At 40.7% G+C, this 19,244-nt stretch overlaps 1 protein-coding gene across 1 annotated transcript in view; it reads left to right on the top strand.

Annotated features, from left to right (window-relative positions):
• The window catches only part of NEO1 (neogenin 1), a 53,217-nt gene extending 37,673 nt beyond the window's left edge, over positions 1 to 15,544 (top strand). Inside the window, exons 15-23 of the mRNA XM_010072451.1 lie at positions 505 to 537; positions 3,861 to 3,929; positions 4,639 to 4,786; positions 6,566 to 6,804; positions 7,070 to 7,162; positions 12,050 to 12,208; positions 13,505 to 13,759; positions 14,139 to 14,275; positions 15,461 to 15,544. Coding sequence (XP_010070753.1) covers positions 505 to 537; positions 3,861 to 3,929; positions 4,639 to 4,786; positions 6,566 to 6,804; positions 7,070 to 7,162; positions 12,050 to 12,208; positions 13,505 to 13,759; positions 14,139 to 14,275; positions 15,461 to 15,544 — 1,217 coding nt within the window. The remainder of the gene's footprint in view (positions 1 to 504; positions 538 to 3,860; positions 3,930 to 4,638; positions 4,787 to 6,565; positions 6,805 to 7,069; positions 7,163 to 12,049; positions 12,209 to 13,504; positions 13,760 to 14,138; positions 14,276 to 15,460) is intronic.
• The last annotated feature ends 3,700 nt before the right edge of the window (positions 15,545 to 19,244 follow it).

The raw sequence follows: 19,244 nt of genomic DNA, 5'->3' as shown, positions 1-19,244 counted from the left end.
TCTATTGGATTGCTCCTGCATGTAGTTAATACATCTGCAAATTCTGCTCAGCTGTTTGATTAATAGTGTTGTTCCAATTGATGGCACTTAAATGGGCACTTAGGTCATCTAGTTATTAAATGTGCTTTTCAGAAAAAAAGTTTTGAGTTGCTTTAAGATTCTAGGTCTTGTGTGTCACGGCTGCTCGCGGGTGACTTGGATGATGTAAAGGGAACCAGTGTGACACAACAGGCTCCTACATCAAGACCTGCTTGGCGATAGGTAACTAGTGAAAGGGTACGAATGCATGATAGCTTGAGAAAAATGAGCTCTAAGGAGAGCTGGAAAATAAAAAGTTAGGAGTAGATTTTCTAACAGTACTTTCCATATGAGTATGGGTGGTTAGACATGAGAGAGCTCTAGTTAGTCTGCTTATGCTATGTGAAACTTTAAATTCTGTCTCCCACTCCTTCCAGCCTTGTGATCTTTCTCTTGTTTTTTCCTTCCCTGTGCTTGTCTCACTAGCTGAATCCTCTGATAAAATGCCTAATGATCAAGGTAAATGAATAGCCACGCTTTCTCTTGTATTCCATCCTTCACACGTTTTGTTTTTCCTGTCCATGTGCTGTTGCATTTCCTAAATGAAACAAATTTATCTGCTCCTCTAACTGTAAATGAGCAAGTTCCTGCTGTGCTTTTAATAGTGGAAGAACTGGAAGTCCTATTTGTGGTTTGGGTGCTAGGAATATAAAAGCGATCTCTGTAGTCAGATGTCACATGAAGGGACAAGCGGGTTGTGCCAGAGCTGACTCATTCTGTCAAAAGGAATTTGGATTAAGTGCTACTCCAGCCAGCCCCTAACTGTTGATGCAAGATCTCAGTACATAGAGGTGGAAGATCAAACAGTTATCTAATTAGCACAAGTGCTGTTTTGTGAGCTCAACATCTATAATTATTTTCCTAATAAAAGAAAGGATGTCTGCTCTAGAAAGCTTTTTTGCAGGAGAGATTCTGCTTGTCAGCTCGTTTAGACTCCAGACTCTCCTGAAGAGCACAGCATTAGCTACTAAAAGCCTTAAGGTTTTAAAATGCTAGCTTGAAAAATGGTAGTTCTGAGTTTACTACATTGAATTTGAAGGTGAATGTCCCAGGGCTATTTTTGCTTTCTTCCAATAACCTACAAGCCCAATAAAAAGGGGGAGAATTAGTCTAAAGGGATGAGTTTAGAAGAACATTGGCAAGCAGCTTACACATACAATTAAATAGATCCTAAAGGGGTTGAGAATGAGCTGCTTACTTAAAAGTAATTTATTAAATATGCTTTTACCTTCTGTGTACCAAATAATGCTGATACTAGACAGTAACGGAGTAAATTCCTATCCAGACTTGGAGAACAGAGATGCTAGGTGAGACCCAGCCTTGTCTGTAGGGAAGCAGATGCTCACCCGGTCGTCATGAGTGCCCAAGTGCACGTGCGAGGGACCGGGGCAAATAAAAAGGTTCTATTTAAAAGCTCCTGTTTGCTCTTCTGCACTATTTTAACCTAATTTCAGCAGATAACTAAATCTTCTCATCTCTCATAATCATACTAAATTAACTTATTATTCTAGTAACAATTTTATTAGTATTTATCAAAATATCTACTTTGTAAATCATTAAACCCTACATAAAAGCCGAGAGATTTGTTTCAGAATTCCTAGAAGAACAGTTGGAGATTTTAAATCATGGCAGGGGGTCAAATGTAGAAAAGGAGAAGATGAGCTGAAGAGCAGAAGAGCCAGAATTGTGTCCCAGGAAACAGCAGACAAGTTAGTCTTGACTCTCTGGTCTAGATGGACTCTCCGCCCTTGGTGGTTCTGTTTGTTCCTCTCCCCTGCTTTAATGTTTTTCTTCTGTATGAAGCACACCATTGGACACACTCCTGTAGCACAGAGCTTGTGTTAGGAGAAGCTCATGGCTACTGCTGTCAGGCGTCAAGGAGTTACCCTGGCCTAGTACGAAAGCAACGGTTAATGTATCTGATTCTAGTAAAACCACACTGAAGTAAAAATATTTTGTTTGGCTGCAGATACCTAATGGGTAACGTGTTACACCCACAGCTACCACGTGATCCCTGTGGGTTTGTGCAGGTGACTTTCTATATCTGATTATCTACTCCATTATTTTATGTCATCTGTTAACTTCAGGAGCAATTATTTTAATTTTCTTCGATGGCGTTATTAAGGATATTGAATTACACTTGGCCAAGCACAGGTCTTTGCAGAACTCATGAGAAATATCCCTCATGAATAATGATTCTGCAATTATAATTCTTATTCTTATTAGTTAATTAGTTGCTAATCTTGGTAATATGTGCCACACTGCTTTTTTATGATGCTATTTTTAGCAAAGCATTGTACACCACTCACTAAAATATTTTATGGAAGTCTAGATACAGTATGTCTGCATAGTTAGTGTCACCTACGAAATTTACAGTCTGACATTTAGTTTGTTTGAAAATACCTGTTTTCAATAAAACAGAAATATAGGCAGAAAGTGCCACTGTCATGGGGAGGCACTCTTGATCAGGGGGTGGAGGGATAGGACGAGGAGTAATGGCTTTAAGCTGAAAGAGGGGAGATTGAGATGAGATATTAGGAAGAAATGTTTCCCTGTGCGGGGAGTGAGGCAGTGGCCCAGGTTTCCCAGAGCAGCTGTGGATGCCCCATCCCTGGAGGGGTTCAAGGCCAGGCTGGATGAGGCTTTGAGCAACCTGGGCTGGTGGGAGGTATCCCTGCCCATGGCAGGGGGTGGAACTCAAAAGGTCCCTTGATGATTCTGTGTAAATATATTAAATACAAGCTATTTAAAATTCTGTTAAATTATTTAATTGCTGCTGCAAAGTTATCACTCCAGTCCTTCAAACAGAGAACACGTTAGCACTGGATGCAGTGTCCTCTCTAGACTGGCAGGTGCAGTATGTCTTTTTCATTATGGAATTGTCCTGCAATCCATCTTTGCCATTATTTCAGACTAATCTAACTCCTCACTGTATACGTGTAACAGTCCTCCTTGTTATCCGTACTCTTGCTGGTACCTTTTCCTTTTTTTACCAGTTGTCTTTATTTCACAGTGTCTAATTTACAGGCTTTGACTTCAGGTTCACAATTTCCATTTGTTACACATCCTTGAACACTTATTATTTCTTGATTAGAATGGATTTTTAATGGAGAAGATCCTTCTCCTGACTGTTAAACTGCCGAATTTGCAGACTTTTGGTTTTTTTTATGGTTTTGACTCTTTGTGCGTAACAGTGTAAAAATACGGGAAGTATTATTTGCGATACTTCATTGTTATGGCGAAAGTGAGTAAAACAGAAAAGAACAGGGAGAAGTTGAAAGCAAGTTTTTATGGATAGGCAGGGACTTAATATTAAATTTACTGTGCTTTTGATCCTCCGCTTATTTCCAGTCTTCCACACTCACTGTAATGAGGTACTAGGAAAAGAAACCTGTATAATTACAGTTTTGAGGTGATTAACTGTCTGTACAAGTGTGGCAAAGCCATTTGCCTCAATATATACCTGTGTATTACTGCAAATAATTGTTATTGTATTTTTTTTTTAAATGAATACTAGTAGAGGCTCCTAAACTTATGAAAATAGTAATGCAGGAGACTAATTATTAAATAGCTCTTTTGAACAAGTGGTTCTCTTCTTGGGGAAACACAATAGTTGTTCAAAGCCAAATCATGTCATAGGGGAGAGAAAAGGAGGAAAAAAAAGTGCTCACAGTGGTTCAGAGAAGCTCTGAAAAGAGCTGCCTTAGAAATGCCGAAGTGTGTGTTATGTGTACATGAGTGTATGTATGTATACAAAATGACCACATATACGACCTTTCCAGCTTCAGGATCCGCAGGGAAAGGAAGCCGCGCAGTGGACATAGGAGCAGATTACAAGCCACCCCTCGGTGGTAAGTGGTGTTCTAAAGCTTTTCAGCTTAAACACAGTGTCTTCTGGTGTTTCGCCGAGTGATGCTAAATCCTACTGAAAATACTGATTACATCTGTTCCATAACTTTTTCTCTTGATGATGATAGTTGCTCCCACTTAAGAAATTGTATCATACTTCTGTCACTTCTGTTCCTGCCTACTGTGATGGGAAAAATGCCATTGCAGGCATTTACATTTCTGTCTTGGTAAACAGATCTTGTTCCCAGCTTAGTTTTAAATGGCTGCTATAGCGCACAAGTGTAAAATTAGTTCAGTAAGAACATATAAGGAAGGAAAAAATCATCTTAACTCCTTCTCCTTATTAGCACTGTGCATTGCGGAAGCCTTGCCCTAAGGTAACACTCATTAGTGTTATAGAAAATGTATTTTCTTTCAGAGGAAAGTGACCCCTGTAGAATACCGATTCGTGTGATTATTAGGTCCAAAGGATGCCTGTCCCACTATAGTTTTAGCAAGGTCCCAGATTAACTTTCCTTAGGCTTTAAACTATTGCCGTTTTTTAATGATAACTACTTGAGTAGGGTGAACGTAGATTTTTAGTTAGTTGGAAATGGGTCTATAAAGTGCCTTATAGATTTAACAATTGTACAGGAACACAGCAAAACACCAAAACCGGGGATATTTTCTATATCAGAAATAACCCCTTTCTCCCATCGCAAACTCTTACAGGCAGTAACAGTCCCCATGGAAGTCCGACTTCTCCCTTGGACAGCAACATGCTCCTTGTCATCATCGTATCTGTTGGAGTGATCACCATCGTGATAGTGGTGATAGTCGCTGTCTTCTGCACTCGTCGTACAACTTCGCACCAAAAAAAGTAAGATGTCCAGCTGGCACTTTGCCCTGTCCTATTATTTAATCTGTAATTTATGACGCTTTAGAGTGTATTACTTGCGGGATGTAGGAATTCTGTTGTGACAGCAGATGAGTAATGCAGTTTGAGTTCTTGTGTTCAGGAGATAACACACATCACTACAGCTAAGTTATCGTGTGTGATGATGATGATGTTGTTCTGGTTTTCCTAATCAGTGTTTCAGAGTTTAGAAACCATCAGGAGTTTACTGGCAAACTGGGGCAGTGCTTTAATTTATACTTGCACTTGCCCCTCTGGGGAGAAATTATTATTTGAAATATTGTTCCAAACTTGAGCCAATACATCTGTTCAGAGCTGTGAGAGCTCAACAGCTCAGGCAGATTCTCACTTCTGCTCTTAGCATGTACTCCACTGTGTGGAGTAGGTTTACAAGCTGTGCATGACAGTACCCAGTATGTAGATAGATTACTGGAGGAGAATCTGAATCTGGTGCTGGACTCGTAGAAAAGTGCTGCAAAATCCTAAATAGAGGAGTGCATCTGGATTCTTCCCTCATTTAGAGATCTGAATTAGGACTACAGCAGTGTTTATAGGCTCCTGAAGGTTGTTTCTGCATGTTCTTTGAAAGAACTGAACAGAGCTGAATGCTTTTGTTAAAGTTTGAAAAGCTGTTATGCAAAATAGAGTTCTAAGAAAGTAATTTAAAGCCAGGCTTGTAAGATAATTTCCACTTGCTTTGATGAAGCTGAAACCATCCTGCAAAAATGCAAGTTCTTCAGGAGAGGAGAGCGAGGATATATGAGTGATGGTCTAGCAACCGAGGGATACGCTCGGGAGAGGGCAAAATTCATGGGCTTGTGCCCAAGAGATGTATTTTATTTTCAAAGTGCAGAAGTTACCCTGTAAAATCTTGCCTTTGTTCTCCCAGTTTCCAAATGCCACCTCTCTTCTGTGCAGCAGCCCACAACCAGTGAATAACCGTCTCGTCCGTTTTATTTGTTCAGCTACAGTGCTCAAAGCAGGGTGTCAGCAGCACGTCTGGCTGCGGATCACCCACGTGAGAGGCTCCATTCATTGATATTTTCAAAATTCTATTTAAATAGTCATATCTTAGCCCTCTCTAGCAAGTGTGCTGCCCAGAAGGAACACTTCCCTCCATCACTGCCAGGGTCCGCAGTGCGGAGTGTGTGTGGAAATCTACATTTTCCTTTTCCAAAATTCCATCACATCACACCTCTGCCTCGCAAGCACTCTCCCTGGGTTGCTGCTGCTGCTCCTCAGCAGTGATGAAAAATCCCATTAGTTAGATGTGTCTGACCTGAGGAGCGCTAAAATGAATGTTCTTGTCATTAGTCTTTGGAGTTAACCATCCTGTTGGGATAATTGGCTGTTTGCACAGTCCTTCTGCAGCTATTGTTTGAGGTTGTTTGCAAGCCCTGGAGTACAGGCACAGCGTGAAGTACGTACACTTCATGTTTAGAATATTCTCTTAGTAACCGTAAGTACTGGAAACTTCATTTTTGTTAACAAAAGCTCAGACTTTAGAGCAGAGTTCTGCAGTATGCGGTAGCATTTGAGACAAATTCCGTGGCATCAGAGTTACAGAATATACTTTGAGATGTCAGATGTGCTTATATGTAAAATTCAAAGCTTCCTGCCCAGTGGGTAGCTTTTGCTCAGCTGGATGCAAGATCTGAAGGAAATCTCAGTGAAAATTTGCCTTTTTCAACAAGTGAAAGGAAGCATACATCTAAGAACATTTCATTTGTTTTCCTTCCCAAGGAAACGAGCTGCCTGCAAATCAGTGAACGGCTCCCATAAGTACAAAGGAAACTCCAAAGATGTCAAGCCTCCTGACCTTTGGATCCATCATGAAAGGCTGGAGCTAAAACCCATCGATAAATCTCCAGATCCCAATCCAATCATGACAGATACCCCAATTCCTCGCAACTCCCAAGACATCACCCCAGTGGATAATTCCATGGACAGCAATATCCATCAAAGGCGGAATTCCTACAGAGGTGAGCTGTCAATGAGTACTTTAACCATCATGTTTAAAATGAAATATATTTTACTGGATGTGGTGAAATCACTCTATGTTATTCAGTTACCCTTCTGGTGAATGATGAAAGAGAATGATGAAAGATGTTTTTATCAATGATGAGTCACAGAACCTCTTACAAACAGGACAGCCCAGAAATAAAGAGCGGAGGACTGAAATCATCTGGTATAGTATCACAGAAATCTTGCTGCAGTGGTGAATGACCTTCAGTATTCTCCCTTCAGGGCACGAGTCGGAGGATAGCATGTCCACGCTGGCAGGAAGAAGGGGGATGAGGCCCAAGATGATGATGCCTTTTGATTCTCAACCACCTCAGCGTAAGTCAACAGCCCACCTACGAGCTGGCTTGAAATTGGGAGCACCCAAACAAGCCATGTTGATGTGTGTGCACTCACATACTGCCTTCCTACTTCTGAGTAATTCTGGCATATCTGCAGTGGAAAGAGTTCAGAGAAGGCATCCTGAATCCCTATCGTGAAGGCAAATCCCTTATCGTGAAGGCAGAGTTAGACCAAGTTAAAAGGAAAAACTGAACATCGTATTTGAGCGAGCAGGAGGTCTGCTGCAAGAGGAGGGAAGAGTTCAGAACGTGTCCAACAGTCTGTCCATCCCAGTTGCCAGCAGTGGCAACTGCAGGTGCTTTTTAGGGAGCCCCTACAAGCCTGGCTGTCTTTTATCATCCATTCCCTTTGCCCTGTGCCAGTATCCAGCAGTTACATAGGAACTGTAGAGAGCTGGTAAATCTCTGTCAGGTTCCTCTCCACTGTTAGTTTTCTCCTTCCCAGACCAAGCAGTCAGCCTTTTTAGCTTCCCCTCATGAGGCAGCTACTCCATCCCCTTTCTCACTTTAGCTGCCGTTCTCAGAACCTTCTCTAGCTTTACTACATGGCTCTTGAGATGCCGAGAGGCCAGAGCTGCACACAGTACCACCAAGCTCTTCCAGAGCAGGAAACAATATCCTTCTGCGGCTCCTTGCCATCAAAATAGCATTTGACTACCCCAAAGACTTTAATAAAATTTCCAAACTTGAAGATTTCTCTGATTCTTTCCATGTCTGGGTCACTGAGAAGGATAATTGATAAAACCAGTCCTAGCACTGATTCCTGGGAAATCTCCCACTGACTCTCTTCTGTCTTGAAAACTGAACATCAAGCCCTTCCCTTTGCCTCTTCCTATGTGTAACCAGCTTTCAGTGCATAAAAGTGCTTTCCCTCCAACAGCAACTTAGTTTTTTAACTTTGGGGTGGACCCTTGTCAGAGCCTTTTTGAGAATTCAGCTGTTTTGGAAAGGTCACCGAAGGCCTGTGCTATGTACAGTAGTCTTGCTCCACGATGTGTCTATTGTACTGATTTATTAGACCATGGGTAGACCAGTGATAAAGGCCGAGGTTTTGGAAGTCTGGCAGAGCAGACTCTTAAATGAGGAAGATGTCCGGTTTGTTATTTCTTATCTGTGTATTTCCCTATCAGTCAATGATTTGAGCAAAAGTGCAGAACTGAAATTTTGTCAAGGCAGTAGAAATATATTTTTATTATTATTATGAAATATTTTAAGAATTAATATATCTAGCTTTCAAATGATGATTCTGAGACTTGGCTAAACCCCTAAACAACTAGACTGGAACCCTGACTTGGAGTACACAAGTAAAAAGTACAACAGTTAACACGCAGTGACAGAGCGGTAAGGCAAAATGACACGGTTCTTATTTGGTCTGAGCTTTAGACTTCCCTGACCACTGTGTTCACGTTCAACCCTGTAGCCAGGTAATTGCACCACAAGCTCTTGTGTTTTATGGAATGATTTGAGGCCAGTCCATTATGTTTCAACTTTCTAACTTTTTGCTTTATTTGCCTGAAGTGAATGCTTGGTTTTCGTAGCCTTTATATGCTTTTTCAAGTGTCCTGATGACCTGATTAGCTAATTTTGTGAATTTTCGACTGTTCCCTTGTTTTATAACCATTTTACAAGAGTGGGATCTTTTTTTCTTGGTTTAAAATAAGTAGTTCGATGCTTATTGTTTAATCCCAGTTTTACATGTATGAGGAAGGAGCAGAGGATGCAGTTTTACACTAATAATCTTTACTCTGATTAGTTTCTTAAAACTTTGTCATTTGTCAAATCTGGGTGTCTAACAAGGGACGCTGCAGCCGTTGGATTCTGATGACTCCCTGTCCCATGCCAGGTGCTAGAACACGATGAATTCAGACTTGTGTGACCCCGTAACAAATTCACACTGCAATAAGTCTTACCTTGCACTCTTCTAAGTGTTTTTTCTCTAAATGGGATGCGGCATTGGATACACATAGCATAAGATAAACTCATCTAGGAGCCTATGCTGAAGTGTGCTGAGCACTCTACAGAAACAGTGTAGCAAAGTACCCCTCGTATTATGTTAAATCGGTGAGAAGGATACTCAGCAATTTATATGCTGAGTCCCACATAGTGTGAAAAGATTTACAGCTGACACAAGTGAGAGAGAACAGTGGCGGTACATATTTTAGGGAGGCAGTATGTTCCAGTTCTGCCTTTTGATGGTATTCAGGCGGATGTGATTACGCTGGCAGATACAGCTGTGGATATGATTTTCCCTTGCAGCACTAAACCCCACTTTGACATCCCTTTTTGATACCGGTCCTGCTGTGTTCACTTGAAAAACCTATCTGTTTCCCCCTCTTTGTTAGATACTGCCTTGCCCAGAAAGAACAAACCAGACACTGACAGGTTAGCATGATGTCAGGAAGGTCTCCTGGTGCCTCCGGGCTTGAAATTGTTTTTGTGACTTTGTTTGACTTTTTATCCTGTTTGCAAAAGCTTTGAGGGCTTCCAACTGTACGTTTCTGTTTTATAGTAAGTGGAAACATGAATGTAATGTCTTTAGATACCTTTCTGCAGAAGCTACACAGAAAACTGACACCGGTACGTGAGGCTTTCTCAACAAGCCACACAGAAGGCAGGACCATTTAGTGGGTTTAAGTCTGTGCCTGCAGATACCTTCCCTGTAACATTCAAATCTAGTTACTTACCTTTCAAATACTAAATTATCCTAATTTAATACGTTCAGTTTTAGTATAATTTACAGTAATGCAACAGGAATGGTGTATGCCTATTTAGTTCCTTCTTTGGTAACTAGAAAACCAAAATTCTGGAAGGATATTGGGAAGCAAAGGGCTATTTCTTTCTTAACACACATTTCTCTTTATCCACTTCTTCATCTGAACTTTTCTCTTCCTTGAAATTAAACAGTGCATCGTGATCATCATTAAGAGCTGGTGGTCCAAAGTCCTGATTTTTGACCTGTAAAGCTGTATGTGATTTAGGTCTGATAACCCTAATAATTATTAGCAAAACCCAACCGTTGAAGCTGGATGGCTTGGTGGCAGCGTAAACTTTCTGGGGTCGTGGCTTTTCACTGGATCAGGTTTTCCCCGTTTGCTCAGCATATTCTGTTTTGGATAGTGTTCCATAGCTACTACGATTTTGTGTTCATCTCCCCATCTTCAAGCTTTTAGGAAATGTCTTGAAAGGTGTAGTGTATGTGTGTGATTTTTTTTTTATTGTGGTTGCAAAAACATATAGGCAGTCTTTTATACTGACATGTTATGTTTGATAGTGATGGAAATGCTTGCTGAAACACAGGTGTAGACCAGTGGCTTCTACAAATAGAAGTAATTAAAATGTCTGTGCCTGTAAAACTTTATGCCATAAAATCTTTATGCCTCCTACCTTGTTGACACGTAAGACAACTCCTGTTGTCTCTGATGACTGTTGCCTCTGCCTGGATTTCTGGTTGCCAAGTTTTTGGGGTTTATTCCTCCATTTGCCAGTTCCCTGCAAAACAAAGTGGCATTTAAATCTTGCTTGAAACTCTTAGTGAGAATACCTTGGCTTTTCCCATCCCCTTGGCAGCTATCTCACAGGACTTAAATCTAGAACCTAACCTACTGAGTACTCAGAGTTTAGTTACTCTTCATTTACAGGAGGCCAATCATGACATTAGCCTGCTGTTGGCATAACTCACTGTCAGAGAGAAATTGTTTATTACCAATAACTGAAAATCTCAAAGTATATTGCCTCCGGTGATCAAGTCCCATATCATGTCCCGCTGACAGGCTGCTCTCCAGGAAATGAGGAAGTCAGAGGGTCCAGATTTGTTTAGTCTGCCTCCGAGTTCCAACCACAAGCATCAATGCAAGACGTCTTAACTGGACTCACCGTTATAATGATGGATTTGTGCATCATGTCACTCCTAGAAAGTAACTGTCAAAGGCAGCACATCTGGAGAATTTCCAGAAAAGGTTCAAAAGAAAATAACCAACCACAACTTTTTTTTTTTCTTTATGGTGCTATTGGTAGCATTTCCCTCCTGTTTTGTGTGTTGGGACTCTTTCTTTTGGATTATCTTAAGCAATTCAGTATTTTAATCTGCTAAAAGAACTACATTCTGCGAACACTTTTCCTCCCACCTGGGGAGCAGCAAGAGTTTGTTTTGCTGTTACCACAAAAAGGTGAGGGCAAAGGATGATCTACATCAAGTATAAAATACATATCTCTCAAACAGGGAAGAGAGAACAGCAAGATTTAAAAAAAAAAAAAAAAAAAAAGAGAGGAGGAAGAGAGAGGAAGAGCGCTGGTTTGAGCAGGGCTTTGGTTTTGGAGCAGGGCTTTACTAAGCCTGCACAGAGGGAATGAATGGAGCCTTTGGTGTCTTGCCTTGCTGCTTATCATTTGTCTTGCATCATTTAATTAACCAATGATGCCACATTTGGTTACAATGTTAAGAAATTCAGTGGCAACCAGAAATTACTTTGGAGTTTGAGCTATACATCTCCTGTATTAGGTCTGACATTTATAACACAGTGTGAAGCACGTGGAAGTTCTAAAGGGAGCTGAGCTTCATTTTTCTCAGGTCTAACAGAAGGCTCTTGGAAGACAAGCCAAGAGAGTCGCACTTTCTGCACAGGAAAACGAAGAGCTCTGCCTCTTTTGGGGGTTTTGTGTCTTGGCATGGGGGGAGCTAAAGTGCTGGAGCAGAGTTGGAAAATTGGTATTGAAACATGACATCTTGTTGGTGGTGTAAATCTGCGGAGCGGTTGGCTCCCCTGTTCTGTGTCTCGGTGGGAGAAGGGAGGGATACGGTGCATTTCAGTACACGCGTGTGCTTGTCTGTATGTTAAGCATTTTTCTGTCTTGTATTCATTCACAGCTGTGATTAGTGCTCATCCCATCCATTCACTCGATAACCCTCACCATCATTTCCACTCCGGCAGCCTCGCTTCTCCAACTCGCAGCTATCTCCATCACCAGGTCAACCCGTGGCCGATTGGCACATCCATGTCCCATTCAGACAGGGCCAATTCCACAGGTGAGATATCAACCATCAGACAGATTTTGCTTCTAATGGAACAATGAGTGAAAACGTGTGGAAATGAAAGCCTGAAACTTGGTCAGTCTCCATTGTGGTGTTCCACGAGAGGCAGAGCGATGGGTTTAGGTACAGACAATATCCCTGATAGGTTGAGTTTTCTGTAAACAGTTTCTTGTGTAGATCAGATATCAATCCTTGAGATATGTGATGATGTCCTTGGAAAAAAGAGGGTTCAGAATTTATATACACACAACTTCAAATAGGAAGATTCCTAAAGCCTTTAGTCCAGGAGCCTGAAACATCCATTTAAATCTGAGATACTTAATATGATAACTTTCTTCCTAATCAGTGGTGTTTAAAACCAAGAGAAGACAAAAGTCCAGACTTTGCTCCTAAGAGACGACATTAGTTAATCTTCCTGAAGCACTCAGAAAATTCTGGTGTTTCCTGTGCAGCATTTTCAGGACGAAGCACAATCATTTGTAATAGTTTCTGTAATGTCTGCAGGGCCCTGAAAAATGTAGAAGCAACAGTATTGCTAAATTGCACGTAGGTAACATCTTGAGATGACGTGAATTCTGAGCTTCTCTAGTTTAAGGTCCACGTTTTAATTAAGTTGCCACAGCCAACAGCGTTGTTCCCTATTTCCTTACGGAAACAATTCATGAGGCTGCAAATATGCAGATGAATGATACGTTAGAGGCAGAGGTTTCCTCTGTTTATACTGCTGGAGTGACAGTGCTCACACTCCAAGTCTTTTCCTGCATTTGGTCTGAAAAGGATCATGATGCCCTAAATTGGGAATACCATCTTGTCGTTCTCTTGGGTCAGGGTTGAAGCCTGCTGCAGACAAACAAACAAAGCCTGTGATTTCATTTAGCTTTCCCCAAGTAAGGGGATTTCGAGTCTATCTCAGAAAAAAACCTGGCCCTTCTGTATGCACTGCAGTGATACATGCTTAACATGTACCTATTTAAGAATGCCAATACCATGAAATACTCAAGGGTAAAACGAGAATGAAGGTTTGTGTTCATGCTGTGTATCTAAGGTCTGATTACATGTTGCTGTTTCAATGCAAAAGTGTTGATGAGGTATGATGCCTGTGGAGTCATTCAGTTCTCAAGCTTATTTTGTTACAGCCATTCACCTCATTACACAGAACTGGTGTCACTTGCTACACCTTATAACAGTGATCTTGGAAAAGGTGCTTGCAAACGTAGTTTTGTTTCCATCTGACCACAGGGAACGTTTCTGTTAAAGAAAATAAACCCCTTTTTTTTTTTCCCGTTGTAGAATCTGTCCGAAACACACCCAGCACAGACACAATGCCGGCTTCTTCGTCCCAGACGTGTGCTGACCACCAGGATCCTGAAAGCACCACAGGGTCTTACCTGGCTAATGCACAAGAAGAGGACTCGGCTCAGAACCTCCCCACGGCACATGTCCGTCCTTCCCACCCGCTGAAGAGTTTTGCGGTGCCAGCAGTTCCACCGGCAGGGTCCACGTACGACCCCGCGTTGCCAAGCACACCGTTACTGACTCAGCAAGGTGAGAGGGGGAAAATTGGCATGACACACTTGCCAAAAAGAGAAAAGAAAAAAAAAAAAGAAAAAAAGAGAAAATATTTTCAAGATAAAATCTTCTCTATTTTAAGAAGCAAATGAGAGAAGCTTCTTAAAGGGGTGGTGTAGAGTTGAGCATCAAAGGAAATACGTCAGAAGCTCAACTGAATTTTGTTGGTATTATTTTCAAGGCCCTTTATTGTATGTACGTAGATAAAATAGACAAAAATTCAAATTCAGCACTGCAGAATTGGAAGCATTCATTTTTCTCTAATAGAATCCCTTTTCTTCTGCTTTCAAGAGTTTTCTGAATAGGCAAAAGACCTAATTAACTGAGGCATAACCGTATAACCATTTATTTTAAGCTCCTAACCATCCAGTTCACTCGGTGAAGACTGCATCAATTGGGACTTTGGGAAGAACTCGCCCTCCTATGCCAGTGGTAGTTCCCAGTGCCCCTGATGTGCAGGAGACGGCCAGGATGCTCGAGGACTCGGAAAGCGTAGGTACTCTTAGCTGCCAGTGGCTCACTTTGGCAGTGCTTATCAAACTGTGGGGAACCTCTCTTTATATGATACTGTTTCCTTTCAGATTGCAAGCCAAGAAGTTACTGTATTAGCTATTGTACTACTGCTACAGGAAACGCTTATTTTGAATTAATTTTTTTTTCTCATTTCCTTATTGTCCTTTCCTTCTGTCACATTGTTTTTGTCACCCTCTTGATTTTATTTCTGTATGTGCTGGTCTAGAAACTGTACACACGCTTGATTTGGTGCACTTTGCCCTTCTGTCTAGTTGTCACTCCTACTTTATTCTTTTTTTTTTAGTTGGTACCAAAAACATGCTCATTAGTTTAGTCATCAACAAATTTGTAATATTTAAGTATATCCATTAATATATTTTTTCATTATTAAATCAGTACAATATGACTCTAGCCAGAAGGTCTAATCATGGCCCTTAAATATGTGGAGCAGAACTATCCCACCGGAGTTCTGTTGCTTCTGATTTGGCATTAGCAGAGCTGGCACCGGAACACCACGTGCAGCCTGGCTCGCCTTCTGCAAAAACGATGTTGAGAGAGGGAAAAGGGTTTGGGGAAATGCTCCAGGAATATAAGGGAGTGAAAACTACACAGTACTGGGAAAGACTTAGAAATAAGTTTTGGATAAACTAGTTCATGGTGTCTGTCTGCATACGTGCATTGATGACAGCTGCTCAGTGTAGCTGAAGCTGGACAGTTGAGACTAAAAACAGTGGATGGATTTTGGCAAGCATAATGATTCTCCAAACAGTTTTATTGAAGTGATTCCTTCAACCTTTTTTTCCAATTAAGATGGGAAGATTTTTCTAACATCTGCTTTGGTTCAAAGGAAGCTGGTATCTTGAAGGAAGAATTGATAAAAGGAAAACAGATAAGATTATCACAGTCTGAAAAATCAGTGAAATTATGAATCACTGCTGCAAAAAGATCTGCACTTAAAATAGAGACTTGTTTCAAGTTATTAATTCCTGTGACTGTTGATAAATCTGCTTCTGCTTATTCCTGTGTCAGGGTCACAATCTACACCAGAATCACTGAGCATCTCTTCCTATTTCTTATTCTGTCCCTCTTTAAAGAAAGCAAGTCACCTTGTCAATAACTTTTTTACATCTTTTTTACTTCTAAACTTTTTTCCATCTCCCACAGAATTATGAACCGGATGAGCTGACCAAAGAGATGGCCCACCTGGAAGGACTTATGAAGGACCTTAATGCCATCACTACAGCATGACCACCTTCACCAGGACATGACTCCAGACAGATTCACAAGTCTTGGGACTCAGCCTTGGAACACAAGGAATTGTACAGAGAAGAAGAAGAAATTTAAAAAAAAATGAAAGAAAAAAAAAAAACAGAAAGAGGGACAGCACATGAGAGCATACACAGAAGGCAAACGAACCAACTGGTGCATTTGTGCTACAGCTGGTCAAAAAGAGATGACTTTCCTTGTCATCGTCCTGCAATGAAGTCATTGCCAAGTTGAATTCCAGTTACCTGCTGAGACCGTGCAGGATGGGACGCATCAGGCTGAAATCTAGCATCCAGACAAAAGGAAAAAAAAAAAAGTGGACTTCCCAGTTTGTTTTCTGGTCAGGTTTTGTCTCAGTGGTGTGATTGCCCTGCCTTTTCAGTGTTGGACATTGGCATTTATGTACAATTTTATTTGTGTTTTTATTTTATCTTTTTTTATAAAAAGGAAAAAAATTGTAATCAAAAAAAAAAAAAAAAAGAGAAACTGTTGTTTTCCACAGCCTAGACTGACATTTGATTGCTTGTTCTATTGTGTATGAAAATTCATTGCCAGCGTGGGTTGTTCTGTTTTGTTTTTTATTCTGCGTATAATTATGTCCCCTTCTGGCAGTTAATCCATGGCCTTTTGGGATGCTGCACTGCTATTTGTAAGCTTTTTTTTATTATTTTTATATTATAATTATTAAAAGCCTGACTTTTCTCCTCTCATCACTGTGAGATTACCAGTCTGTTTGAATTGAAATGTAATTTGAAACGCTTGTTTGTCGCTTTTTGTGCAGTTTCAATATTTTGAGTGGGGGAAATGTAGATGGGGCAGGGGAGGGGATCCAATGGGGAGGTTTCATTCTTGTTGTTTTCCTGTCTTTCGACATGGACTCGAAAGACTGAAGAAAATGAAAGCATCTTCTGTAATGTCCTTCCTTGTAACTTCAGCATACTGTGTCTCTGGTTACTGAATTGCAGTGAGAGTCTCCTTTAGAAACATTAAAAATTCTTTCCTCCTGTAAAGTAGGGTTCCTTACGTTTAGATGACACTACAGCTTCTTTTGGCTCTGTTCTGTTGTTGTTAGTTTAAAGATCGCATCATGAAACTTTGTTAAAGTGCAGACTGAGCGCTCATTCGGCGCACAGAGCTCAGCACAGGCAGCAGAGAACTGTGGACCCTTTCTCATCACCAACACGCCGTATCTTACTTTTGAGAACACGACATTGCCACAGGATCCTTCAGCAGCAAGTCCGACCCCAGTGCAATTTCTCTATCCCAGGCCATTTAAACCAGAATCCTTCTCTTAAGGATTCTTCAGAGATATAAGCAAGGCAAAAATGTATTTTTTTACACTTTTGAAACCAGTTGAAAAGAAAAACAGTATTAGCAACTCAGGTGCCGTTCACGTATCTGTCTAGAAAGGAAGGAAAGTTAAAAGGGAACTCCTATAGGAGGAGTTTTTTGGGTTTTGTTTTCTCCTTGTATGATTGCCTGGCTCTGCCATACTCTATGAGGCATAAAAAGAGGGATTGTATTTTAGTTAAAAAAAAAGAAAAAAAAAGGAAACCAAACAAGACCCAGCTGCCTAACCAAGTCACCTGCAGTTTTGCTTTTAAGATGAAAGGAAACTCCAAACTTACTGACGATGCAGCTGGAGAATCTGTTCCTCCAGAGCAATCAGATGTGCGATCTCGGAAGCTTGGCGATAACGATGACGTGCAGGTAGCGGGCGTTCCAGGTGCTGTTGGAATATTAAGAGGAAATACTGTAAGCGCCTTAAATTTAAATTTAAAAAAAAAAACAAAACCAAAACAAAACATTGCTTCTTTTTATTTTCTTTTATCCATCTGGCTAAAGCTAAAGCTCTGGGCTAGTTTTTCATAGTCCCTGTCACTAAGAGAAGGGAGAGCCAAGGAATCATCCTGGAGAGCAGCGGGGTTTGGGTTGCAGTTTGACTTCCTTCCTTTCCCTGGACTTTTTGTGTTGTCATTTCTAGGACATTTGCTGGGTTTATTTATTATTTAGGGGGGGATCAAGTGAATTGGAGCACCATGAGCCACCTGGATAATTGATGTTTGGACTTTGATTCAATACAATTCAGGGCAAAATAAGCTACAGAATATGTATTTAAATAATAAAAACCGCACCCTGTCCTAAAAGGAGTGGATGGGTGTTTTCCTTTGCCTATTTTTTACCTATACCCAAAGAAATACCATCGTACATACGCAGTATTCTTAGCTGGTGGGTCTTTGTGAATATTACTTATGTATAACACCATGAATGTTAATATTGTCATTGAATTTGGGGAGGGGGAATATTTTTAATGATAAAACAACTGTTCAAAGTTGGTTTTTTAAGGTTAAACTAAAAAAAAAGAAAACATTTATTCAATTCAGTGTACAATCTGTATTGCACTTTTTCACATTTTAATGCTACATTTTCTTACATATCCTGCGATTTTAAATTTGGAACGTTGTGTATCCTTGTAGTGTCATAGTCAAGCTGTTAAGTGGCAGCTTCCCTCAGAGACATTTGGGGAAAAAAACCAAACCTGTATATTGTTTTATGATTCTCATGTAGAATAATTTTGAGGACTGCTGTAGACGTCTACCTTTCTGTACAATTTTTTTTGCTTTTCTGTAGTATTTGCTGTATACTCTATGGCTTTTTTTAATAACTTCATGTTTATTATTTTGTATTGGACATCCAATACACTTTTTTTAATCCAATCAAATTCTGGTCTGCTTGGAGAGTTTGTTCTCTTTTAAATTATTCCTATAACTTTTTTTTTTCCACTTAATCAGTATGGTGACCAGGTCTGGAATTTTACTCCCACCTTTTTTGTAGTGGTTTGGTATGTTGTGTCCTCCAGAGAAAGAAAAGAAACAGTTACTCCCCACGGCACAATCTTTGTGCAGACAGCGAGCGTGTGTCTTTCTGGCTCACTCCTCTCCATTTCAAAGCTCAACAGCAAGATTACCACCTCCCAGCAAGCATTAGAAGAAGGGTTTCAAATCAGTGAAATTGCATTTACTAGCCTGAGTAAAATCAGTACATCACAGAAAAATAATACTATATGTAGCACTTTCTGTCTATAGGTTTTAAAGTGCAGTAATTGACATCCTTCTTGTACCGCTGTGCTAACTCCAGACTCTTTCTTTCAATACTAGAGGCTCCCACTGATCACCAGTCTGTTCTCCGCGGGCCAGCCACTTTCCCCATTTTTCCCAGCACGTGTCCTTGGGAGCATCAGCCCATTGCTCATCCTGACCTCTGCAAACAGGAATACTGCACTGCTTTGTGTTGCCCAAGGCACATCTGAGATGCAGACAGGCAGAAAAAAAACCCAAAAACAACAGCAAAAAAACAACCCTGCCCTCTACTTACTAAACTCTTGCTTTAAAAGTGAGTTTTTCTTGCTAGGTCAGTGCAGATAGTTTGCTGGGCTACTTGCTTTGCAGATCAAGACAGATTAGTTAAAAAAAAAAAAAAAAAAAAAGGACAGTTTTATGAGGGGCTGTATGAACTGGCCTGTTTTAAGACCGGGAGAATAACACCTGTTGGGACTTGTGCCTTTCTGTGCCACCCGGCAGTGTAGGATGGGGACACTAGAGGGCAGCGATGGCTTGCTGCACAGCAAACCCACCGCCTGCACTTTTTTTGCATCCACCTGGAAAAGAACAAATTGTTTCTC

Source organism: Pterocles gutturalis, unplaced genomic scaffold (genome assembly GCF_000699245.1).
Source record: "Pterocles gutturalis isolate BGI_N339 unplaced genomic scaffold, ASM69924v1 scaffold10012, whole genome shotgun sequence".
In the NCBI taxonomy this organism is placed as follows: Eukaryota; Metazoa; Chordata; class Aves; order Pterocliformes; family Pteroclidae; genus Pterocles; species Pterocles gutturalis.
This window is presented reverse-complemented; position numbering and strand designations above follow the sequence as displayed.